This window comes from Gavia stellata, chromosome 11, assembly GCF_030936135.1.
Source record: "Gavia stellata isolate bGavSte3 chromosome 11, bGavSte3.hap2, whole genome shotgun sequence".
In the NCBI taxonomy this organism is placed as follows: Eukaryota; Metazoa; Chordata; class Aves; order Gaviiformes; family Gaviidae; genus Gavia; species Gavia stellata.
In genome coordinates this window covers 29,214,720-29,241,061 of record NC_082604.1, presented here as the reverse complement: position 1 = coordinate 29,241,061, position 26,342 = coordinate 29,214,720, and the positions used below count along the sequence as shown (strand labels likewise).

At 46.7% G+C, this 26,342-nt stretch overlaps 2 protein-coding genes across 2 annotated transcripts in view; both read right to left on the bottom strand.

Moving 5' to 3' along the window:
• The window catches only part of PLCH1 (phospholipase C eta 1), a 70,618-nt gene extending 66,339 nt beyond the window's left edge, over nucleotides 1-4,279 (bottom strand). The window contains exon 1 of the mRNA XM_059822589.1: nucleotides 4,201-4,279. Within this exon, the coding sequence (XP_059678572.1) occupies nucleotides 4,201-4,279 (79 nt within the window). The remainder of the gene's footprint in view (nucleotides 1-4,200) is intronic.
• A 17,567-nt stretch (nucleotides 4,280-21,846) lies between these two features.
• On the bottom strand, nucleotides 21,847-26,052 carry C11H3orf33 (chromosome 11 C3orf33 homolog). Its single transcript, XM_059822797.1, has 5 exons — nucleotides 26,010-26,052; nucleotides 25,859-25,918; nucleotides 23,922-24,075; nucleotides 23,070-23,167; nucleotides 21,847-22,552 (listed from the first exon to the last, which is right to left on the bottom strand). The coding sequence occupies exons 2-5, from the start codon at nucleotides 25,901-25,903 to the stop codon at nucleotides 22,286-22,288; spliced, it is 564 nt and encodes a 187-aa protein (XP_059678780.1). The 5' UTR covers nucleotides 25,904-25,918; nucleotides 26,010-26,052; the 3' UTR covers nucleotides 21,847-22,285.
• Nucleotides 26,053-26,342: the final 290 nt, after the last annotated feature.

Sequence of the window (26,342 nt, the reverse complement as noted above, 5' to 3'; positions counted from 1 at the left end):
TGAGGTTCTTTGACATTCACGCAGAGGCACCGTGTACTCCAACAGGTTATACCTGCAGTGCTGCGGTCTCATTTGGGTGTTTCTGCTCTAAGTTGTTGAGTTTTTTCCCCCTTTTAGTTGGTTTTTTTGTTTGTTTGGGGGTTTGTTTGTTGTGGGTTTTTTGTGGTGTTTTGTTTTGTTTTTTTTTTTTAACACAAAACAAGATGTTTAAACTACTCCCAATAAACACAGAGCTTCAGCATTCTCACTTATGCAGTCCACAAAAGTTTCTTGCATTTAAACACCTCAGCTGGAGGTGAACAAATGGAATACCATCTATTCAGGTTCTTAAAGCAATGCAGGACCCAGAAGCGTATGAAGGAAACACCAGAGATGAATACAGCTGAGCAGCAAAGTTCATATTGCTTGCCTCTGTGGATGCTTCCAGTCCTGAAGTCTCTACAGAGAAAGATGTTCCTATGCATTTTATGAACACCAACGGATGCAGTGGGATATTTTTATCTGGCACCTGAGGTGCAACAGTTCTTCAAGATTACAGGTTCAATTACAGATAATAACTGTGCCACTGTAATGTGACCTTCCAGACAAGCCTGATACGACTGAATCAGTCCATTGCTCTGAACGAAAGAGTGCAGTTTAGATAATACGAGCAAGACTGAATTAACATGATGTCCTACCCATAGCAGTCAAGTCCCTATTGACACAGGTCTGGAAAGAGGTGAAGAAGCCAGAAGATAAAATTAGAAACTAAGAGAGAGAATTAATTACAATTATGGAAATGCAATTTAAACAAAAAGGTTTGCATTTCTGAGAGAACTTAAGAAGAAAAGATAATTGGCATAAGTAACTGACTCTAATAAGGTAAGTATGAGCAGCTACGTTTAGAACTGCTGAGACAAAATCAGCTATTTGCTAAACAAGTCACAGCTTCTTTCTGTTTAACAATTACAGAATATTAGCATCCATAAATGTAGAAAAATAAGCTAATCAACAGCTCTGTGTTCTTGCTCCCTGAAGAGCCATGCTCTCAATGTCAAAATATGAAACTATAATAGTAATAACTACCAAAAAAATCATGAAAACACTGCATAAATTAGAATTAATAGACACTAGAGCCGGACACACACAACCTAAACACTGAAATGTCAGCAAGTCACAAGGGGTTGGATCACAGTACCTTCCCTGCTAACAGAAAGTACCCTTCCCACGTAGAGTTCACATTAGATTCTCTTTCCTAATTTCCTGGTGGTGTAAAAAAGTTTTAAACAAATACAATTTCCTTATGTCTCCTGGAGAAAATATGGTCTCAGACACAGGTAAGTCCCAATTTAGTTGTTTAGCATTTGCTTAGTCATGCAAAGCCCAAAGTTCACTGCTCAGTCCTACCTGGTCTCTCTGAGAGAGGCAAGGAGGATGAGTCAATCTTAACCTCAAGGCTGCCATCAGGAATGGTGGCGAGCACCCAGCCTGCTCACCCCCACCCATCCCACTGCCCTTTGTCAGGTCCTATGGGATCAGAAAGCTCACTGACAAAAAGCAAATCCTTAAAAAGCTCATCAACCTTTTTTTCCTGTATCAGCACAGTCCCATAGGAAACCAACTTCTCTCAAGTGCCAGGAGCAACATGCTAATTCCTGGGGATGTGCACGTCTCCTTACGTTGTGCTGTTGGGAACTGTCACCTCTATCACTGTCCGGTGGGGACTTCAGCTCCCTCCATATACCCAGAGTGAAAGTAACTGCCACTGAAGTGTCTTGCTTAGGGCTTCCCATTTGCCTCTTCAACCTGAAGGATTCTGTCAGGGAAAAATAATTAATCTTGTCTGGTCATGAATGAAAGACAAATAAATGAAGCCATAGCATCTTTCTGGTCTAGGATTCCTGCTAATTATGTCTTCTACTTTAGATGATTATCACTTTGCAGAACTCATCACTTCAATAGCTGTTCACAGATTACTGGACTTTGTGCTAATGGATCATTATCCAGCCTTGGCACCATTAGCAGGACAAAGACATCATGCTGCTCTATGATAAAATACCATCTCAAGTCACAGAGCATGGTTCAGACTTCTCTCTCACTTGATCTGGAATAGCAAGACTGCAAATACGCATCCAAAACGTAGCTGCTGCAGTTATACACTCATGCTAGAGAGCAGACTGTTGCCTATGCAATTAACAGGCATTTACCAAAACACTGCAAGAAGGCTCAGACTCAGCAAAGGGGGGCCTGGGTGAAGACATTTGGGAGACAACTCTCTCCTTCCACAATGTCAGAAGGAACCAAAATCAGTGGGACCACATGAGTGGCCTGGTAAATCCCAGAATGACTCTGTTTCATTTGAGAAGCAGAACAGTTGTGCCTGGAGATGAGAGGTTCACCAACGACAGATTTGTGAACCATCTTCTCTGTAGTGCATGTCCCAGATGTAGCGCAGAGATGAATTATGACAATGCCGCTGTCAGACTGACTTACAGAAGAGTTATTAACATTCTTCTGGTGTCCCAGGTAGAACTAGCAGTGCCTATGGGCAAGAAAAAAGCAGTACAGGGGGAAATGGTGTTATCTCAGAATAGGCTTTCGTTAAGAAGACGCACAAATTGACAATGATTAATTGTCCCACTAAACCATTAACTTCATTAATGGTGACATAACCACAGTGACAAAAATGCAGATAGTTTGGTTTACAGTGGATTGCATCGTAGTTCTGCGAGCTGCAAACTTCCCAAGCTTCCCAACAAACATAGTGAAAATGGAGATGTGCGTTCTCCAGGGGAAAAAAAAATTACCTTTGCAATTGAAAAAGATGAGTATTTCTATCTTTAATTTACAGGCATTCCATGCTGCTGCTATTAATAGTGCCATAAATCTGCCCTAAAGTGACAGTTTTTAATTGCCGACCTCAAAGGGAATAAGCAATACGAAATTTGGGCCTCCCAGAAACAGCATTCGGAAGTCATTCCTGCAGCAGGACAGGTAGGGGCCCAGCTGCCTTATTAGACCTGACCCGCAGGCATCTATCCCAGGCAGGGACGGCGCCTGAATCCTGGTGGTCCCTCACCCACTGCAGGAGCACGGGCTGGGCTCAGCACTGCTCCTTACCCTGTGCCCAAGGGTAAAGCTACCCAGCGAAGGGAGAGAAACCTGCGCGGGGAACACACGTGCTCTCCAGTTAAGTTGACGTATCAAGTTTTAAGCATACAAAGAGAGGTCCTGAAAAGGAAGTATTTGATATCAAAATGTCTTCAGAGTATTTCCTGACTTTGATATTGGAAGGATATGGCAACAACTGAATGATCATAGCATGTAATCTGTAATGGCATGAGACTAAGATGTGAGGGGTTGATAGGGGACTAATTAGGGATCAGTATTAGGCATCTATTTTGCACAAACGTCTGATCAATACTTGGAAGTCAAGCTCTTTCTGACACTTTCAATTCCTCCTCGCTAAGAGCGTAAAAGATGCACAGCCGCAGATTTCACTGGAGCAGTTCTAGACAAGCCTGCAGAGGAAACTTTGTAAAGGAGGAAAAGTGTAAGGCAGCACCAGGCCACGAGAACACAACTAATCCATTTGACTCCAAAATGCCATCACCATCTACATGCAAAGCAACTCTGCCCACCACCCCTGCTCCAGCTGCTGCTCCCCTCTCCAGGCTTCAACGCTTTAGACAGCGCTCGAGCTAAGATCCCCTGCCAGGGCCGCCCGCGGGGAGGAAGCGCATTCCCAAACCAAACCGCGGGCAGGAGGGGAAGGGCTCTCCGCGCAGCCCCCTCCGCCCGCCCGGAGCGGCGGCCAGTGTGTGCGGGGCAGGGGCCCCGCGGCGGGGCCGAGCACCGGCCGCACCGGAGGGGGGCGGCGGTCCCGGAGCGCCCCCTGGCGCGCCCGCGCGGCGCAGCCGGCAGCCAGCCCGTGTCCGTGCCGCCCCCGCCCCGTCACCACCGACCGCACCGGCGGGGCACCGGCAGCCCCGGGCACCCCGCCCGCCGAGCGGCCGCCGCAGCAGGCCGTGGCCAGCCCGGCCGTCGCACCCGCCCTGAGCCGTCGCAGGGTAAAGGCACGGCCGGAGCGCGGCTCTTGCCGGGGTAACTGGCCCCGGAGGAGCACTGCCAGCGAGGTGCGCCCGCACGCTCGGAAACGTCAGCTGGGTCCGACAGCAGGAAACGCAAGCAGCCAAAAATACAAGACACCTTGTAACTTACCGTGAAATACACCATTGTCCACTAAGAAGTGCCGGCAGTACTGCAGACAGCTTTTCTTATCCAGACTCCAGTAACTCATTGTAAGATGACTTCCCGCTCACCATCAACAGCAGTGACCCTGCAAATGGAAACAGAGTATGGATGATTATGAGTTCATTTACAAGAAATGCGTTAACTGCTGCAAGAGTATTCATTTGTGCCCTTTATGCAAAATAGTTCATTAGCCTCATACAAAGCACTACAACACATGTAGTCCTTCGCTCTCCCAAGGTGCCCACCTCCGAGGATACTCGGGCAGAGGGTGCAGGTCGGTCACTCGGACGCAGCCAGAGGCGGGCTGTCAGCGATGCTTACGACTAGGCAAGGTTAAGGCTGCTGAAGCGAGCCCACCCTACCCGGCAGTCGCTGCGCCCGCGATGGGCGCCTGTTGTTACAGCCAACCCCCACAGCCCCTGCAGGCTATGGTGGGGCCGTGGAGAGATGATCAATGTAATCCATTTAATGGTGCTGTCCCGTATTTAACAAACTACAGACACATCAGACAACAGCACAAAACTAGACATTCTCCCCAGTGAAGGTTACAAAAAAGAGTGAATCAAAGGTAATTACCTCCTGGTTTTGAGACCACGGGGTAGCATTATGTGGATGCAGAGCCCCATCGGCACTCCCCCCACACCAGCGCACCCCTGCCCTTGGCAGACATTCACCCATGGGAACCAGAGATGAACTCTCCTGGGGACAGGCAGTTTGCGCAGCACCTTTGAGGAGGCACAGTTACATCACCCGTGCAAAATTTCTGTCCTCCAGCCCCAAGGGATCCCAGCTTTGCACAGGGAAGAGATGCTCTCAACTCGGAGCGTCAATGGTACCCTATTCTGAAGCATGGGATAAATATCTCATTTACCACCTTTTCTGTTTCCCCTGCCTCCGTTACACAGCTAATCACTATCGGAACCAAACAGAACAAGTGGGAGCAGTATGCTTCCCGGGAAATGCCACCAGCTGAGGACACCCCAGAGCACCTGGGAGCCTCGATGGCTGCCTGAACCAGGCATCTTATGAGCAGGCAAAAGCCCACATCGCTGCACAAAAAACAGGGAATCATCTCTGAACCACTGCACTCTTTTCAGAGGCAGACTGCAGAGAACTTCCCAGGAGAACACAGCAGCCGAGCAGCAACCCTTCCCTGCATGGGTCCATGCTGGCCTGTGCCCTCCCTGCTCGCCTGCCAGGGCTGAGGCTCCCAGCACTGTCACAGGATGAGTTTTGCCTCCAACGCCAGCAGCATCAGAGACAAGCCCATCAAAGTATTCACGGGTAATTTGCCGCAGATGCTATCACCAATAAGTGGTGGGAGTGGAGAGCAATCTTTTTGGACACAGGCCCCAGAGCTCTGCTAGGCCAAGCCCCCAACCACCAATTTTTCTTGGATCCAGCCAATAATATTTATAAACCAGTTAAAATTGAAACACACAGCAAGCCAGCACAAAACAAAGACCAGCCAAGCGAGGGGAACACGAGTGACTGAAGCCAATCGCTGACAATGAGGTGAGAAACAACCCCCATTCAGCCCTGGGAGCGTCTTCATCACAGCCACTCGCTGTTCCACTGCCACAATCTGGGACAATGGGAACAATCGGAACAATTATTTTCAGAGCCCTAAACAGTAGAAGTTAACTCATTAATAAGCTGGTGGTTATAACTCAAGACAAGGCTCTATTTGTTTGAGTCATTTCATTGAACTTCCATTCAAAGAATTTCAGCCTTTTGTTTTGCAAGTTGGACCTTGCAAAACTCCATCCCACCCAGCAGGACTTTTTATGCACAGTTTTGGTTACAGCCAAACAAACCAGCAGTTCATATTTCTTTGATACCTGCTGCTGGAAAAACAAAACAAAACACCCATGGACTCCTTGATCTCCTGTTCTGACACCAAATCCTTTCACTGGATCCTCCTTCTCTCTTTGCTATTTTACGAAGTTCAAGACTCTCATTTCAGCGATCCAGATACCCCTTCCTGTTAAAAGCCTGCTTTGGTCTCCCATTTTATCTCCCTCCCACCTTCACTCTGGTCAACCCAGCTGCTTTCTCGCCCACACTTGGCACACGCAACTCCAACTGTCTATCCAAGCAAACCGCCAGCAGGATGTACGGACGCTACCATTCAAACCTCCTCACAAAACTACTTTCAGGGGGGCCTACTAGCAAATCCCCCCAAATGAAATACCACAGCACACTGTAGATGCCCAGACCGCAGCTCTGGGAAGTGGCAAGGTTTTCTTCTGCAGGAGAAGCAGGTAGCACGGGGCTGAAACCAATAGCTTGGTGAAAAAGCATAAAGTGATGTTTATGCTTACTTGCACTGTTAAGCAGTGCAAGCATTAGAGACCAATAGGCAAATACTAATCTGATATCTACGATATTTCTGTTGCAGGTTTGTGAGGAGGCTGTTGTTGCAGATGCGGGATTCGCCTCTCCACTGTTGCCTCTGTGGGGAGGAGAAATGGTCTGAACGATCCACTGCATGTGTGAGCCAAAAATGCCTGTTTCTGTTTTGCTCTATCGTAAAACTATCACAGGCTCCATTACAGTATGTGTTTTGGGTACGGCCCATGTATTGTTTACACTAAAGGCATATTTTAGTAAAATTTGGAATGCTAAGCAGTAATACCCGTTACCTCTGCCAGACTTCATCTTCTACATTTCTTGGACTTTTGCCCTTGCCAGCCATGAGCTTTCATTATAGCTTGCCATAACTAGGGCCACTCTTCTAGAGTTAATTAGTAAGGCACAAGCTGTTAGTTACTTTTAAAGTGTAGGAATAATTCTACCATCATGATCCAGCCTACTGCCAGCCTTTTTGCTTTGGACTATAAAAAATACAAGTGGTATCATGTTTTAATTAAGAAAATAGTATCAAATATTCATCACTAAGAACTCACACAAAATGAAGAGAGATCTTATCTCCCGCTCAGCTCCCACACAGAACTCATGTCACAGGGTGGGGGGGGCGGTGGATTTATGGGGAAAATGTTGCTATTGATATATACATGCAGTGCCTCTGCAAGAAACCCTTCGGCCCCCTCCCCTCCCTTTCATCGCTCATGCTGATACAATACTCCTTTGTTCTTGCACAAAGGGTTCTCCCACACCACAGTGGCCCCTTGGAACAAAGGTTCTCCCTGGCACTTCAGGGATGAAGGCAGAATCCCAAAGTGGCTGCATCAGCTGACACAAATATCCTGTAAGAAAACCTTCCTAAGAAACACCAGCAGTTATTCGGAAGGCCCTCAAAGTTATTTGCTTTCTCTGTTACAGAGCTCTGGGAGAGCCCAGCCAGGATCATGCCTTACTGTACCCAAAAAAGCAAACAAAACCCAACCAACCACATGCTTTGGGCCAAAGACCATCATTTCAAAAGAACAAACACTTAGAAACTTAACTATACACAAATGTGCACCATTTCAACAACAATGACATAGTAGAAAAAAACATCCTGTTTATGTCATAGACCAGAATGGTATACAGGTCATACCTGTATAACTTATTTTATACATGTAGAATAAGCTAAATGATTATACAATGCCAGTAAGCATAAAATTATGTTTAAATAGGAAAGGACTGTACCACCAAAACTATTTTGGCAAAAAGTCACCAAAATTCTGAACAACTGTAAATCTGAGTTCAAAACTAGTTTGCATAGTTACTTGATAACGCAACCAATTCAGAAAGTTGAAAACACTCCTAACTTTTCCGCTCTGCAGGTTTCTCAGCTTAGGGGTATCACTCTTTCATGACAAGCAAAATTCCTGCAGGTTCAGCTCTGAGCCTGGCACGAGATGCTATTCATTCCAAGAGGTAAAGCAGTCGGTGCTTCACTACCTGAGTGAAAAGAGGTTACTCCAGTGTGTCAAGAATCCAGCTACTTTATATCTGGATAAAGTGTATTAACATGTAAATTGAGCAAGGGAGTCCATTACACTGTCTGCAGAAACACAGGAACTTGAAGGAACCTATCTTCTACGTTAGCTGATTAATTTCCATTAAACATGTGTCAGCTGTGTTATTTTAGTACTTTGAGTACTGTGTTCCGTAAGAGGTGTCCTTCCAAAGAGAAGAGCAAGAGTTATGATTAGTTCTACTGAAATGTAGTTTATGAAAGAGTTATTAATGGAAGTAAACCAATTTTGCTCCAAGAAGTTTGATGCAAAAAATAAGTTAAACTTACGTATTCATGTGTGCATGCATCCATATACAAGTCTGTGTAGACATAGATGGATGAGATGAACAAATACAATTTTTTTGTCATTATCAAGGTAGTGGGTGAATGCCTCACAAGGAAAGTTTTGTCATATGCATGCTTCATGACATTATTTGATTATAAAAGTTGTAGAAATGAATGGATAAGATACTTCTGAATCTAGCAGAGGATGGTTTTGATAGATGCTTCTTATTACAGGAGGCTTAACACCAAGAACAGTAACACTTGACACCCCCTGGTCTCGCTGCATTCTGCGGTTTCCCCTCTTGCACAGAAAACCCCCATGCTTTACTGAGTTGTGCAGAGAAGTAGGACGCTCGTTCCAGGGAATCACAACACATGACATCAGTAGCTGGAGGGTGAGCAGCACTGAGAGAGACATGTTCTCAGCTCAGGCTGACTGTTATGGTTAGCACTAAACTCTTTTAGAAAGTAGCAGTATAACCTAAATATTTGACTGCAATATTTAACCTGGACACTGTGCAGGTCCCAAATGTGAAGAGGGTATTAAGCACACGTCCATTTAGCACCAGACAGGAACTCGTTCGGGTCCTGCACCCAGCTCTCTTGAGAACGCTCAAACAGATTACTTGGTAGTTAAGTGAGCAGTATACAGGGTGGAGAGATTGCTAATCTCACCTTTTCTCAGCTGCCCTCTCCCCTTCTTGTTTCTGAAGCACTTCAACAGATAACAGTATTAAGTCAATCAGATACTATGAATCGTTCTTAATAACGGGACAGATACTGCAGTTCTGTAGTGCTTCCCTCTGACAAAACAACAGCTCCAGTTTCAGAGCTTGCTGTTCCAGTATCTACCCAGTGAACACATTTTGAAAGTACAATTTATAAAAAAAATGTATTCCTTTCCTTAGCACAAAATGGTGCATGGTAAAAACAAATATTTTGCAAAAAGTTCTAGCAAAGTTAAAAAAGCCCAGGTGCCTGGCAATTCTGCCTTCAACAGAAAAGAAAGTCCAGAAAACACTGAATATTCAGAGGGCTCTAGATTTTAGAAGCTTGCACCTATTTCAGATACCTGTTAATGATAAATTTTACAGTGAAAAATAGGTCAGAGATACTGGATGCTATAAGTGACAAAGGAAAAGTATAATAAGAAAAAAAAAGAAATAGGTTAGAAATGAGAAGAGCAATACAGAGTCAAGGGAAGGACACACTAAGTGTGTGATTGGAAATAATACTGTATTAGCTCCAGATATGGCCAGAAAGCCCTCTTATAAGCCTCAGAGACATCTGTACAGGAGGGCAGAAAGACCATCTGGCTGGCACTAAGTAGGAGGAATATACTGACCAGAGAGAAACACTGGTCTTTAATCTGGCAGCTGTGATTATGGTGGGGGCACCCAGAATCTCTGCTGACTGCCGTCACGTGCATCCAGTTACCTTCCAGTTATTGCAAACAGAAAAAATAAACACCAAATCACAGTACAAATACTGCTTTGAACTTACTTTGAGAATACTGAAGTAGTATTCAAAAGCTAAGCAATTTTGCTCCACAACAGATCTACATATCTTATTAGAACAGATAGGTTAACTGATTTACCTTAAGTTTGAGAGTAAGCAAAAGACTCACTTGCACAACTCAGGAACAGAACGAGGGCTGCCCAGACGGGATCGTTGGTCTTTCTGTACAATCTCTTATTCCTATAAAGATACATTCCAGATCAAGCTCTACATCATTTCTAAAGGTGCCATCAGCACTCAGCAGCTTGGCAAACACGTTACAGTGGAAGTCAGAGACACTTACCTAGAACACACTCTCAATAGTCCAAGGGCTCAGCCCTTTGTTATACTAATACTATGAAAAAACAGGTACTGAAGAGAGGCAGTGAAGTCATTTGCAATTCTGTTTACACCACAACATGCAACCAGGAAAAATTATGCTCTCACAAACTTTCTTTCACTGGAGCATGTTAAAATACGCTGCAGAATTTCTCCTAGGTTAGTTTATCAGTAGCCATCAACAGGAACTTCATTCCAGGCTTTATACATCAGAAAAAGAGCTGCTGTTTCCAGTTCATGTTTTTACTTTCTAAATAAAGTATCAACAAAGCCTCTGGTGGAACAGCCTTCAAGCTTTAACAGACCAGCTGCTGCACAACATGGGCTATATTTTTTTAAACAGTATCCACAAAACAAAGTAGCCATCAAATGAAAAGTTTAGCCATAGTTAGACCTGGAAACCAAATCTGAAGAGATTATAAAATCCTAGTATGACAATATTTCATGAGGCATCCACCCATCTGCTGTCTTGGGCTTCTTATTTCACTAAGCCACTAACAGTCGCCCAAATACCGCTAAGCATTTAAGCTAGTCTGAATTCACGCAGATTTAGATTTAACTGTCACACAAACCCAGGCTCTAAGGGTTCCAAACATCATCTGTGCAAATCTGCACTTTAGTCAGCATCAAATGTCTACATTCACTCAAAATAACTTGCATAAGTGTTGCTAAAGTTACACTTACAGGAGCCATGCAGAATAGGCAAGGCATGTTAGCTGTATCAGATGAAAGGTCCATACTGCTGATACAAAAAGACATTTTTGCCCACAAATTGGTGTTACTCCTATAACTTAAAAAACAAAGTTTCACCTACCTACCGTGTAAACTATTTCAAAAATGTATGGACACTTTCCAGAATTTAAAGTATTTTCTTGTATGAACAAAAAGCTTAAGAAGTACCCCCAAAGTTACACTCCCTTTTTAACAGCAAGTATTTATCCATAAATATCACCGGCATGAAAAAAAGATTATTGATAATACTCGGCAGTAGAAAAGAAAAACATGCAGTATCTGATCCTTTTCTTATTTCTCTAGGAATTGGTCTGGAGGAATAAAATAAGAGATTTTTGTTTGGTTTGTTTTTCTGCCAGATCAGTTCCCTAATCTAATGTGCCACGAGGCCATGAGAACAGCTGTGCTGGCACGACGCTGGCAGTAAAGGTGTCGGTCGGAGTGTGCAAGCCGGCACAGTAGCAACAAAAAATTTCCTGTGGATTTTGCTGGGAGCAACTGGAAACTCTTAGAAGTCAGAGTTGACTATTCAAAGGGAAAAGGTCACAAGAGAGTTTGTATTTGGGATACAGGTGTTGCACTTCCATGCTCTTTAGAAAGATGAGGTTTCCTGAAAATGCAGATTTCTTTTTTTTTTTTTAAACCTGGTATTTTGGCTGTTCCCCCATTAGAGCATTAAACACTAATCTTAGTCATACATCGTTCACCAGATAAGACAGACTCTGATGTCAGTTCGCTTGTGTTCCAGAAAGCTGCTTCTAAATATTTGTTCATTCTACAGCAACTAACAATCTATACCAGCAAGCCAGAAATAGCATTATCATCACTGATGTTGCTACTGCCACATCAGACCACAGCTCTCTTCACTGTCCCCTGCTAGTTTGGTCCCTTGACCCAGTACCAGGGCTCTGCCAGGGACACTCAGAAACCTGTACCCAGCTTCATCTGGCCAGTGCTGAAGGTACAGCAAGCAGGCAGCAGCGCAGCTCCTTCTTAATGGGACTAGCACTGTGACCTAACCCTAATAGCATCTAACTTGGATCACGCTAGAGGACTGATGCCCACAATTTACTCCATGAACTACCCTTTCGCTTTCCAGGAGAGAAGCAGGCAGACTTCACCACACAGCACCATACCCGACAAGCTACCCGGCACCCATTCCTCTCCCCGTGTAGCCCACCCAATGCAGGCAGGAGGCCAGTCAAGCTGTGTTAGCCTGTATAATGGACAACTTTCTTATCCGTCCTACCCACAGCTAACAAACAGCAAACCTTAATCTTCCTGTGGCTGTTAATTCTGATGGAGCTCTTGTTTCAAGTCATTCCTCTGCTCTTTCTGGGAAGTCATGAAAAGCACGTGTCAGCACAACTTGCTGCTGAGGAAGGCATTAGAAAGGATTTGAAATGACTCCCCATGGCAACAGACCCTGAAAGGGAATTAGCATTTGCTCCCCATTCCTCAAGAAGCCTAAATGGAATTTGTTTTTCTCCAATTTAAGGACTATTTCCAGGAGGGTAGCATGCTGCTGCCTCTATCGCTCAGCGGGCACCGCTTCAGAAGACACCTACCTTGCACACCCTGTGTTCAGCTTAACAGTCATCCCACCAGACATGGAACTGACAAATACGAGTAAGTGTACATGAATGTTTTTCCTACACAGCTTTCCAGTACTCTGCACACCTTTCTGCTACTTTTGCCAGCTCTCTGTACACCAAGTCACTACTCCAAATCAGTTTTTGGTTTTGCTGCACAAAAGTTTTCGATCTCTAGATGCTTCACGCAGTGTACACTGGAGACTTTAATCTACAGAGAGAGAACTCATTTCACACATTGGCAATGCTATTTTTTATGCATCATCAACAACGCATCTTCAGATTCTACTCTACTCTTTGAGATTCTTTTATATTTTCTCCAATTTCTTCTATAAACATCACTACTCCCTCCAAGGTAGGCAGAGAAATGTACAGCAAACCCAGAACTGTCAGCTCCAAGAACCATCCACAACAATACAAATGGTCCCAAAGTCAGGGGAATCGATTAATCTCGGAGGCAATTAGTGAACTCCCAGAGATTCCTAGCTCATGCCTCAGTTCTCCAGGCAAAAACTGGGACAAGGGGAAAAAAAAATAATCCAACTTTAACTCCCACGCTGGAGATGATAAATTTCCACGGACTCCAACAAATTACACTACTGCACGTGGTCAAGAAAAGAAACTCCCACTCACAGTGCTCAGTCCAGTGGTATTGATGCTGACTAGGGTGAACTATTGAAAGTGTCAGCAAAAGGAGACTGATGGTCTCCCAAGAACAGATCCAGCACTTCAGCTTTTAGCTGAAGCTCTGGTTAGCACCGCTTTGCCACATGCATCTCTGCCTGGAGCGTGAAACATAAAAGGCAAGTGAAGGGAGTAGATGTTCTCACAGAGATTCAACACAGCAAGAAATTCACTGAACAGTTGTTAATAACATCTTTAAGAGCTTCTGAAAATACCTGGCACAGACTTTAAGACCTTTTCCCAACAGCAAAATGATGCTTTAAAGACTTGAAATCATGATAATGAACATGAACTGTAAGCTTACTTTGTTCTTACCTATCGTTATTTTAGAAAATAAGAACCCTGTTTCTAGAAATTAAAATAAACATTTCTCTCCCATAGGTCATTTCACAGCTTTAAGAAGGTCCTTTTCTTCCTCAACACATCAGCAGAAACATACCCTGTAAAAAGCAGGCAGTATGCAGCACACCAGATCACACCTGAGAGTATCCATCATCTCTCACTAGGAGTAAATATTTAATAATTTGGACAAGTCATTTTCAGACACACTGTTAATATAGGAGACCCTATTCCTTGTAATGGGCAACACTGCCATTTCAATAGCTGAAACTGCTATTGCTGAACTTACAGCTATTGCTATAATCTATGAAACCTTGGATGATGCTCAGCTGTAGCACAGAAGAATTCAAACAATGTGATAAAATATGAAGATAAAAATAAGATGCCTGGAAAGGACTTGTGCCAACACAGCCAGCCATGTGCATGGATGACCTGTATCTTGTATGATGTTTGGCTACTTGTTGATTGACATCCAGGCCTCCAAAGAGCTGACGTTTCATGCAAGAAGACCCTTTGTGTATGTCACCAGTTGACACAGTTGGCAATTGCCAATAGTCTTCCATTTTTTCTTGTGGGGACACTACCAAGTTCACTGCCAACCAATGTGTCAATCACTCACAGCTGGAACTAAGACCAAGCAAAGAGTATGGGAAACACGTTGATATGAGGCTCAGCAACACCCATTTCAGGCCCACGCAGTTACAGTCGACATATCCTGTACTCCATCTCAGTGACATGCTTGGTCATGCTCAGTGTGCATGAGGACGTGAACTTTGTGTCAGTTCCAATAAATCAAGCCTGTAATGGAGCATGGACTGCTTTATACAACAGCTTGTCTCCACTTGGAATGTCTTGCAAGCAACCTTGAGTTATTTCAGGTCGAAGAGACTCACATGGACATCTCTTGCTGAGAACGATACGCTGCTTTAATGCACGTGGCCAAATGCCCTTGAAGGAGTTTTGCATTGCTTACCTGTGGACCGGAGCCTCCTCAGAGGCACATGCTGCACCCCCCAGCATCGTGTCCCTGGCTTTTTCTAGCTCTGCAACAGGTGCCTGCTTGTAAACCGCTGTCAGCAGCTCTGCCCACCTCTCCCTTCTGCTCCTCTGCACTCTCACAGCTCTTGTAGGACATTAATAACTGCCTATCTGCAGCAGTGGGTATTTCCTCACCTTCTGGATGCTCCAACCTGCCTTTCCATCTCTCAAATACACGCTCCACATCACACTCAGCTACCCAGGTACAACTAGATAGCGCTTCTGTAATGCCAGATGACCAGCAAAAGGCTCCATAAGCCAGGAAAGCGGAGGGCAAGCTCAGATCTTTGGAGTAATAATAATGCTCTCAGTGTCCATGGAGGCTGGAACAAGAAAGCCACCTTTGTTACAGAAAACAATTCCAGTTTCTCAAAATAACAAAGAAAGGAAAAAAAAAACCCACAAACCAACAAACCGAAAGGAGTACACACGCCTCTCTCCCAGCCGTCAGATCAGTCTGCACTAACATTGGCCAACCTCAGCAGCGCTCCAGCGGAGCACCTTCTGCTTACAGACTTAGAAGCAAAGACAGATTTATACGGAGCACAGTCCAGACCCAGGGGTTCAAACCAATTCATCTCTGGCACGTTGCGCAGCCCTGCTCCACCGCCCGGGGGGAACTGCGCTTTGCTGGTTAGCGGCTTCAACACCCTTCCAGTACAACAGCCATGATGATTGCTCAGAACATGCTCTGCATTCTACTATGCCAAGAGGAAAACACCGTGATAACTGTGTTCATAAAGCACCTTCACTTGAACACATTCGAGTCTATCTGAAGCAGTAAGAAAAGAAGTTTCTGTGAGCCCCTACAAGGCGATTATGCATGGCAGCCTTACCTCCTCTGAAGGCACAGGCAGGAAAAACTGTCCTGCTGAAGACAATACAGGAGGTCTCTAACAGACTTGGAAACAGATCTCTGCTTTCATAATTTGGAGTGTTCGATATTTTTAGCATTCAGACTTCTTTAAACTTATTTAAAAAAACAAACATACAAACAAAAAAAAAATCCACCACACCACCCTGTGTAGCTGTGGCCCTGGCTTTACCATCTAGGTTATCGATTTAAATTGAATTGGGTCTTGGGTGACGCCTTAAAAAAAAAAAGAAAATCCTTATTCAGATTTCATTAAAGGAAAACCACTCTATTTATAGGAAGATTACTTTGTAGAGCCAACAGAAATACACAGCTTCACTGTTAAAGCCTTTCCCAGAAATAAGGGGAAGCTAAATACTAAACAGAGGACTAATTTTCCTTCTGTGTTTTGATGCTTATCATAAAACTGTTTTACTGCCATGGGTTTATCTTGACAGTGTTTTAAATTACATATCGACTCATGCAAAACTGAGATCTGTTAATAGCGGGTGGCCTCTCCTTTGCTTTTATGGAGTGAAAATTTTATTCTCCTTTACAAATACTGGTGATTTTGATCAAAGTCATCATGGAACACCCGCCTCAAAGGGTGAAAGGACAGAAGCATTAAATCAATTCCCTAGGCAACCTCCCAAGCTGAGCCAGTATTGTTAAAATAATGAGTTGTGCACCACTTGATCCAAAACCACCAGCTGATCCCCATTTTTATAGACAATAGGTAGCATAAAACCAGAAAGCGTCTGCAACCGGTCAGATCATTTTTCACAAATCATGCATCTTCAACTGATAAAACATAACATTTTTTTCTATAACAGCCTACTGGCATTTTTAAACCTTGAAGAAGCATCGTCCAAAGTTTAAAAAAAAAGTATTCTCGAACTTATTCCAGGGAGCTAATGTTCAAAGAAACAGGACGATTTTTAACAGCATGTATGCACTCTGCTGCCTCTCACCTCCCCAGAAGTCCCCATTTTCTTTCCATATACCCTGTTATCTTTAACTTTGGTGTCTCATGGCAGGGTTGAATCCTATCTTTTCAGCAATGTTATGTGCAGGTTTTCTTTCACGTTTCAGAACAACAGTCACCCGAAGTTTTCTTTTGCTTCCTCTAAGTTTTGTAACATACGGGCCAGAAGACCCAAGGACAAGTAAATCAGGAGAGTCCACTGAAAACAGGCAAACATTGTGCTTTATAACTCAGGAGTTAAAGCACACTTTAAACAAAGAGCCTATACTAGTTCATCAGATAAGGCTTATACCTTTCTCCCTGGAATTTAATAACACTTCTTCTAAAAACACTTTTTGGTCAGCTAAAGTTCCCAGAATTATACAGTTGCTTAATTACAGCAAAACGTGCACAGAGTATAATTCCCAGCTCATTGTACTTTCTTTTTTCTTGAAAAATGGTTTATGGAGTAGATTATCAGCCCTCAAACAAGGTATTTTTAGGAAGGAGTCAATCCAGCCAGAGGCTTGACTCTTCTCAACTCCCACCTATTTCAGCATCTTACAGGGTCGGGACCAAGTGCACTCCGTAAGCGTTACACCCTGCAACACCCTCCGGGTGCCGTCCCCCTCTCCGTGGGGTCAGGATTTTACGTTAAGCCTCATTTAACACGTTCTGGCCTAAGCCTAAGGCATACCAAGTGGCTGCAGTTTTCTCCGGTTTTAGCTCATGACCGAACCGGGTGCTGCAACTGTTCCGACACAACCTTCAAGCAGAACCTCCGGCGCCACATGGCAGAAGTAGGTTTTACCCCCAAGAGAGGGGGGCAAAAGACGTCTGGGAGTTCATCCGGTATGATTCATTATTTAACCAACAGAACAAATACGGCCAAGGCAGGCGCTGGAGCAGCTCCCTGTGCCTCCGGCTGGTACCAGACACACCGCGGAGCCCCAGGGAAAAGCTCTCGGTACCAGCTGCGCTGCGGGCGCTGGGTTTTCCCTCGGGGACCCCACGCTGCTGCCGAGGATGCCCCGGGCCGGCTGCGCCTCTGCGGCTCCGGGGGAAGGAAAGGTCGCGGTTTCTTTATGAAGGGAGTATAACGGCGTCCCGTGAGACACACAGCGTCCCACCGACCAGAACGACATTTTATCCGACGGGGGTGGGGGGGGGGGGGGAGGAGGGGGGAAGTTGCACTTTGTACACCCCCATCTTAACTTTCGGCTGCAAACACCAGGAAAACCCAGCATTAACTCCCAAAACGACAGCCCGGCGGAGGTTCCCAGAGGCGCGGGCAGACCGCGCCCGCCCGAGGACAGCCCCGTCCCGCCGCCCTCAGCCCCGCCGCGGGGACCCCCCCGGGGGCCGCGCCACAGCCGCCGCCGCCACCCGCCCGCCCGCCCGCGCCTCAGGGGCCGGGGGCTCGGAGCGCCGCGGCAGGGCAGCGTCCCGCCCGGGGCCCGCCCGCACTCACTCACCGCAGGGCGCCGGGTTCGGCTCGGTCCCGTCCCGCGCCGCCGTCGCAACCTGCTCTCCCGTTCAAACGCACGGCGCTGCCGCCCGCCCGCCCCGCCCCGGCCCGGCCCGCCCTCAGGCGCGGAGCGCAGGGGAAACCCGGAGCGGCGCCGCGCCCGGAGCGGAGCGCGCTCCCGCTCGCCAGCGGAGCGGCGGCGGCGGCTGAGGCCGGCGATCCAGCCCCGGTGTTGCGGCGGCCCCGCGCCCGCTCCCATTCAACCTGCTCCATTGTGTGTCCGCTCCGAGCCGGCGGGGCGCCGCGCTGCCCCTCAGCGCTGCCCGGGCCACCCCCGCCCCTCAGCACTGCCCTCAGCGCCGCCCCTGAGGGGGGCCCTTTCCCCAGCCGTGCCGGCAGAGCCTCCCCACAGCGGCCGCTCCTCACGGCGGGACTCACCGAGTTCCCCGAGCCGCGGCGGAGCGGTCCCGGCTGAGGCGCACCGCGGTCCGGCGGGAGCGGAGAGAGCGAGGCGGCCCCTCGGGGCGGCCCCTCAGGCTCACCTTCGCCCCGCCAGCGGCGGGTGCCATGGAGACGCGCGGGACGGCCCCGCCGCCTCAGGGCACCACGGGACGGCGGCAACCGCCGCACCTGCCGCGGGGCGGGGCGGCACCGCCCTTCCTCACGGCCCCGGGAGGGACCCGCCGCCCCGGGAGACCGCAGGCCGCCATCCCCCGGGGGAGGGAAATCGTCGGGGTTGACTGACCTTTTTTTTTTTTTTTTTTCCCCCTTTAAAAATCTACGACGAACTTCAAGGGCTGTTCACCTGCCTTGGCTAACGGCAGGGAAGCGATCACCGGTACTTAACACAGCTCTGAGGTGTAAGCGGAGCACTGGAGGTGTTCCAGGACCGTGTGGACGTGGCACTGCGGGACATGGTTTAGTGGGCATGGGGGGGTTGGGGTGGTGGTTGGACTTGATGACCTGACAGGTCTTTTCCAACCGTAGTGATTCTGTGATTCTGATCTCCCTGACACAGGGTGTGCTGACAGCCACCGAAAGCCCTGACGTGAGGGAAAGTGCCTCTCAGCTGGAGGAGGTTAAGTCTAAAACTCTGCTTTCAAATTACAGTTTTTTATACCTGACAGTCCCGTGGGTGACTGCGGAGTGTTTTATAGGGAACCAGCAGGTGTGAGCTCTGACAGACCTGGAAAAGAGCAGGGATACTGCGATGAACAAGAGGTGCTACCTACAGAAAGTGGCTGCTCTCTCCCCTCCCAGGGACCTCGGCAGGGGGAGGCCCCCCCAGACCCCCATCGCTCTGCGGCGGTGAGGCCTCACTCCATGTGCAGGGCCAAGCTTCTTCGTTAGCCTGTCGGGAAAGGATGCTAACAGCACCGTGCCCACCGCTTTCGGGCGAGCTCCGTGGAAGGCTGGTCAGGTTTACAGCAACCATTTGCCTTACATGCCGCACCAGCAATAAAAGGTCTGTGTGACACTGAAGGTATTTTTCTTGGTGAGTCATTTGGAGGCCTCTCCTTTCACTCCCTATGATCTTTTGAAGATGTTGTATTGCTCACAGCGTATTCAGAGTTGCAGGGGCGAATGCACAAGAGCTAAACAGTTTAATTCTTGTCCTTAGTCCTAATCACATAAGAATTGCATCCTCTACTTGGAAATACTCTTGCATGGATTGCTGCTGTGGCTGAAGGAATGGTATAGTGCTCCTCAGAGGCAGCGTGGGGTGCTTCCATATAATGGGGAAAAGTGCTTTTTCTCCCCTTGACCTCCTGGTCAGTTCCTCAACACGGTTCTGCAGAGCTATTTGTTTCTACTCCTGTTACCGGTTTTTCAATAGACAGGCCTCCCACAGAGACAAGATCTGCAACCTCTCAAGCCTTGCACAGATGGAAAGCACAGCTTTGAACTGAGTTGTGCTTTTTTGAGGGGGGAGGGTGTGTTGTTGTGGTTTTTTAAACAGATAAGCCCTGGACGATAAGGAAAAGGGCATTAACAAACAATTACGGGAGTTGACGCTCATGAAATCAGTTGTCAGTGCAATCTCAAAACCCGCACCACTTGTTTACTCTCTGTGAGACTGGTGGTGTCCCTTACAGCACTGATCCCTTATGCTAAGCTGCTTCCCTGCGTTTGTATTCTGACCAAGAACTATAGTAAAAGCACATGAGCCAAACTTCTTGTCATGTGCAACAAACATGAAAAGAGACCAGAGGCCTGAATTCAAAGATTTTAGATATCCCCCTCCATAGTTCCTTCTGAAATTATTTGTCAGACTACCTCATGGCCACAAATACAGGGAAGGAAACCAAAAATTTAGTTCAAATTAAGAGGAGGCTAAGTAAGTGATAAAGCAGCTGCATTGCCACCTTTTAAAAATCCTTCACTAGCCACAACCTAATGGAAAGGATGCAACAATTTGCTGTAATGTAGAAAAATCTCTAGGCTTTTCTGAACTCCATCGAGGGTAAAAAGGGCTAAGAGGCAAGACTGTGAGGGAGCAAACTTGGTTCATACTTGCCCACACCTCACCTCTGCTTGCTAGAAATGTAGCGTGAGGTTTCCTGAGATTTTTCTCTCAGCTTTACAGTGGGTTTTTGTGATAAAGCCTCCTATGACTCATTTACAAAACAGAAGTGGAAAGTCCAGGTAGAATTATGTTTAATTATTACAGCAAAAAAAATCATAACTGTACAATTATGCCCAGTTTGGCAAAGCTTTTTCTGCTTACCAGATGCAGGAACAGGAACCCCTATAATCACCCATGAGAAGTGGATTATTGCTGAGACTGAATTTGTAGTTTGGGGTTAAAAAAGTCAACTTTGAGTTTTGCTTTGGAGGATGCGACAGCCGATCCCGAATCCCTGACCATTTGTATGACTTATGTCCAAGTGCCACAGCAGTGATTGTCCCCGTCCTTCACCGTGTGATGCGTAAAACCAGATGCCTCACTTTTTTCTCTTTTCTGTTTTTTTTAACAGGCAGATACCTAGTTTCCAGCTCCCATCGAGGTCTGCCTCTGCCCACAGAGCTGCTTCCCCTCTCCCCCATGCTGGTTTCCAACGCAGATCTGCGCTGCAGGTACTTCATGGCTTGCTGCTCACTGTGCCTTGCAAAAACCAGCCTCACCCCTAGGAGGACCCAGAAACAAAAGGAATAAAGGAGCACCAACGTCTGTTCTTACTCGAGGAAAAGCTTCTTTTCTTTAGGATCTCATGATTCACAATCTGAAGTCTGCAGAGAAAATTATGACATAGCAACTAATTGTCAGACAAGCAATGCTCAGCTATTAAGCTTTTTTTGTACCACACTCTTCACCCCAGTATTTCATTGGCAAGGAATCACACAGAAAGAAAGAAAATCTGTAAAACACTTCACTTTAAATAAATATTGGGACTGCGGGAGGTTAAACAAAGGTCAAGTGCTTGGTATATAAAACACATAACAATGAACATAAGAAATTCAATCCTTACTCTGAGAATATGTACAAAATAAATAATAATACACTGTCATATACTTAACACGTGTTTCAACAATAAAACAATAATGAGAATTTAAGTTCTTAGCACAGTAGGGTCCACCTTTTCAAATTTCATGTTGAAGTTTTATTTTCATCTAATTGTAGATATTTATAGAACCATCAGAAAAAACAGCAGAGGTTTTCTCACTTCAAGTGAATGTTGTCTTCTAAAAATTTGGATTACTGACATACTAATTTATATTCTTTGACATACCAAGTGATTTTTTTTTCCCGAGAAACTTTAGTAGTTTTGACCTTATCAGCTTTTTAAGATCAGCCGTAACAAATTACCTTTTATATCGGTAACAATGCAACCCATTATTCAAGATGAAAGATTTTTAAAACACAAATTATACACCAAAGTAGTATAAGAACAGAATTCAAACAAAACGCTCGTGTGTAAACACATACCACAAGCTTTGTAAAGGTCTGAAATGGAGTTTTCTAACCCATGTGGGCTACGTAGTAATGACATGTAACAGAGAAGCATTTAAGGCTGTAGACTGTGAAGTAACACTCTGCACCTCTTAAAAACCGCTTTCGCTAGTTGGTTAACACAGCTGCGCCGGTATTTAGCAGGTGGGAAACTGGACAACTCATTTAGGACATTGTTGTGGAAAAGTTCAGCTTCAGAACATTTTAATTTGTGGCCTGCATACTACTACTAAATTTCAATCCCATATGGGTTATGATATGGCATTAAATAACTATGGGTTTTCTGCTCAAGACAGGGACCCTCAAAATTATGGCACTGGTTTTTATCAAACACTTCTACTTTGCATAAAGCACGTAAGATCAGTAACTGGCATTCCTCCAGGCAAGTCTCCCTTTTTACCTTTAAATAGAGCTTCTGAACCAGCTCGCAAATTGTTTCAACGTCTGTACAAATTTATTGTTGCTTATACGATCTCTAATTCTTTCAGAGTAGCTTTCTTCTTTCCATATTCCTTTATTTTTCTTCAAGGCCCTTAACTCTGCTCGAAGCAGTCTTTTGTGAAGTTCCCAGTACAGGCGGGAATCGTGATGTAGTCCTTCAATGCGTGCTGTTCTGCCAAGCCCTTGTCTCAAGATCTCTTCATTTAAGCACACGCTGAGAAATCGACCCTATAAAAAGGCACAATAAATATGATGTTCACTTCACCTTTAGAACTTTTACTTATTTTTTTGTGTCAACTCCCTCTGAGATACAAGCTTTACTTCTGGCTAAATCTATGCTCTGGAAGAGAGAGTTAAAAGTTAAGAGGAGCCCAGCCAACCATTAAAACCCCATACTAAAGCAAGACATTTGTGAGAGAACATTTGACAGACTAAACATTAGGCTAATCAGAACCACACAATGTAGCCTCGCACTGTCTGACAGAGAAATACACCTGTCATGAATCAGTTTGCAAAAATACTGGTCTTGAAATCAGATTTACAAATACAACATTTAAAATTCATATCAAGATAGATAAATTATAAATAATAACATTCCTTAAATCTACTGAGAGAATCGAGTTGCGTAACTTCCGTCAAACTCAAACCTGCAGATGAAAGTCAGTTTTGTCGCTGTATTTACCTTATTTACTAAAACAAGGCACTCGAGTGCCAAGTCCTCCCTTCCCAGAAGCTGGAGCCATACCATTTGCTGGGGTTTCAACTCTTGCTGTAACCAGGCCGTGCCGCTGGGAGCCAGCTCCACCCCAGCAAGTCTGACCAGCAGAAGACCTTCTGATTGCCCTGATTAGAGAGAGAGAACTTCGTCACTGAAATTTCATGCCTTGCACCGACCCTCAGCTCCTGGGAATTAATTCATTCCCACGGACTTAAAAACAAGAAAAATAATCCATTTCAGTTCCCCAAAGCACTACTTATTCGCAAATAAGAATTTGGTCTCACCGCTCCTTCAGTAAAAAAAATTAATCCAGGATCACAGAAGTGGTTTAAGCTAGTTTGTTTTATTTTGCATACAAATGGAAGGAACTGCTTTCATTATCAGTCACTATTATTTTATCTGAAGGGGCAGAAACAAAAGGCAAGGAGCATCAGCGCCTGCAGGTATTTGGAAAGCAAGCCTGTGACTCACAGACTCGATGGCCAGCTTCTGCCAAGGGGGAACTGTCCAGAAGAATGGGTTTGTATGCGTAGCCGTCAGATGTCACCTGCAGCTAAAAGCGTAATCCCCAAAGAGTCTTTCCGCCAGGAATGGGATGAGCTACGCAAGCAAACAAACTGCCTGCCTGCCAGCTTTTGCTGCCAGAAAAATACCACGATGAGGATGCTAATTAATACAAATATTGTATTGGCAAGCTCTTTTTACAGGTCTTCTCACAGTCTTTAATTCCCCAGTTCCCCATCCATGAAGCATGGAAAGACCAAAAGGCAGAGCCAGAATCGTACCTTAGCCCTTCCTCTCAAGCTCCCTCTCTGCGTAGACACATTAAGAACAACAACATTTCGTTCCTACCCTTGCTCTTCGCGTTCTTTTGCTTACATTTTCTCTGTATCGATGTAATGAAAGGAATGCTAATGGGAATGTGTTCAACTTCCAGGCCTTTCTCCGTTATGCGATGCAATTTTCCCCGCAATTTCACATTCTTTTCTACAAACTCCACAGGTATATCCAAAGCACTTGTAAACTTTGTTATCTGTTGACAGAAAGAAGAGCAAAACAGAGTTTAAAAAAAATAAATGTAGAGTAGTTACAATCACATTAAATCCAACTTCTTCTTAAAATAGTTTGGCAAATTACAGATCTATTATTAGACAGCATGGGCAAATATATATATATATTTTAAGAGTAATCAGCTGCAGAAGCCATTATGTGCCAGCCTTTCCAGACACTGAGGGATGTTCCCTGTTCTACAGGACTTGCAGTATTAGGGGTGGGCATGAAAGCAAGGTTTGGAGAAAGAGCAGAAAGTGATGTTTTTTGAGCAGCGCATATTGAATTTCACTTGATTCACCATGAAAAGAGAGTTTTAGAAGCAGCCTGAGTGGTGTTAGAATAGGGGTGAAAGGAAGCTGAGACCTGTTTAAAGATGCTAGCAAAGAACAGACACGCTGAAAACAAAGGCGGAGCAGGGAGGACAGAAACAACGCAGACTTTGATAAGGGAGTAGAAGAGGAGAGGGACAAAAGCAGGGGTACACCTTTGAAAAGACCACGAGAAGACTGAATTTATTCAAGGGACAGTTCCGTGATCTCACAGCAAAGACTTGGCCAGCAGCAGCAGCGCAGGAACGACACAGCCAGTGGTTTAGGGGTTGGAAGGAGAAGGACAGGCACTGGGGATGGCCTAACACCCGGAATTTAAGACACTAGCATCTGGAGGGCTCACTGTAAGAAACTTTCTGTAGAACACTGACCTACTTCTACACGGCTGGGAAGAGTGCCGACCTGCTCATGTCCAACTGCTGTGACACACCAGCCCTTGGGGGAAATAAAAACCCAAACCACCACAGCTAAACTCAAACTCGACTAACTCTACTGTATGTTATTTATTCAGTAAACCTTCCCATTTGTGGTCCGTAAGGTCTCCCACTGGGAACACAGAAATTCAGGACCTTGCAGGCAGAAAGCCTGAAAGTTGTTAGGAACAGAAGTTCTTCAAGTCTGATCTCGTTTGCACGGGAAGCTCCAACAGCCTGGTTACCACATTCACAAACCCTTGGTTTAAAAAAGCCAACCAAACAAAAACCGAACAAACAAAACAGAAAAAAAGGGAAAAAAAAGAACTCTGGCAACACTTGTAGTTCAGGCTTTCTGGTAAGACTTTAAAGTAAAAACTTTATACAGACGTGCTCCCATAGCAAACTGCATTTGGAACTGTGCAGAGGGAAGATCAGAGAAACTATTATCTTCTAAACAGCCGAAGAACACGGGAGAAGGGGTCGCTCCCACCTGCGGAGACGCGGCTGTGGCTGGAGCTGGCGGCGTAGCACTAGTTCGTGCTGTGAACGGATCATTTCAAGAAGGGGAGGGAGATTTAGGGTCCTGTTTAAAAATATTCGACAAGCAGTTCTGTTCATGGAAGTAGGGAGAAAAGACGTGAGGAAACCACCCCTATTTCAGCTCTATTTGGGCTAGAGGTACCGGACTCGGAGCGCGGGCCGGAGGAGGCGGCGAGCACGTTGCCTGTACGCAGCCTGCGGGGACCGCAGCTGAGACGCAGAACGCGCTCGTCAGGCAGAAAACGGGGGGCGAGGAGGGCGCTCGGCCCTGGCCGCGGAGACGCCGCCCGGGCGGGGCCACGCGTGAAAGCGGCCTGCCCGCCGTGCCCGGCGCCCGCGCTGGCCCTCGCCGCACCTTCCACCCTCCCGCCGCGGTCTGCGGGGGGGCCGCCGGGTGCGCCGTGCTCCCCGCCGCCGGCCGGCACCGCCGCGGGCCCGGGAGGGAGCCCCGCGGAGCCCCCGGCCCCGCCGCACTCACCATGCGGACGCTCCGGGCCAGCACCAGCACCCCGGCCACCGCCATCCCGGCGCTCAGGCTCTGCGGGCGGAGGAGAGCGGGGCTCAGCCGGGCCGCGCCGCGCAGCCCCCGGCCCCTCACCCGCTCCCCGCCGCCCCTCCGGCCCCGTTACCCGCAGGAGGCTGAGGTGCGCGTCCGCCCACTCGGAGAGGCGGGCCAGGCCCTCGGCCGCCCCGCTCCGCCGCTCCGCCATGGCCGCCCGCTGCTTCCCCGCCGGGCCCGCAGCGCCGCCCGCCGGCCTGGAGCGCCGGGACAGCGGGGACGGAGAGCCGGGACAGCGGGGACGGGGAGCCGGGACAGCGGGGACGGGGAGCCGGGACAGCGGGGACGGAGAGCCGGGACAGCGGGGACGGGGAGCCGGGACAGCGGGGACGGAGAGCCGGGACAGCGGGGACGGGGAGCCGGGACAGCGGGGACGGAGAGCCGGGACAGCGGGGACGGGGAG

Coding starts and splice junctions, on each gene's coding strand:
- C11H3orf33 (XM_059822797.1), bottom strand. CDS start 25,903: ATGGCGGTGGCCGGGGTGCTGGTGCTGGCCCGGAGCGTCCGCATG. Junction 24,076..25,858: donor TGGCCCGGAGCGTCCGCATG/GTGAGTGCGGCG, acceptor TTCTGTCAACAG/ATAACAAAGTTTACAAGTGC. Junction 22,553..23,069: donor AGTTGAAACCCCAGCAAATG/GTATGGCTCCAG, acceptor GCCTTTTTATAG/GGTCGATTTCTCAGCGTGTG.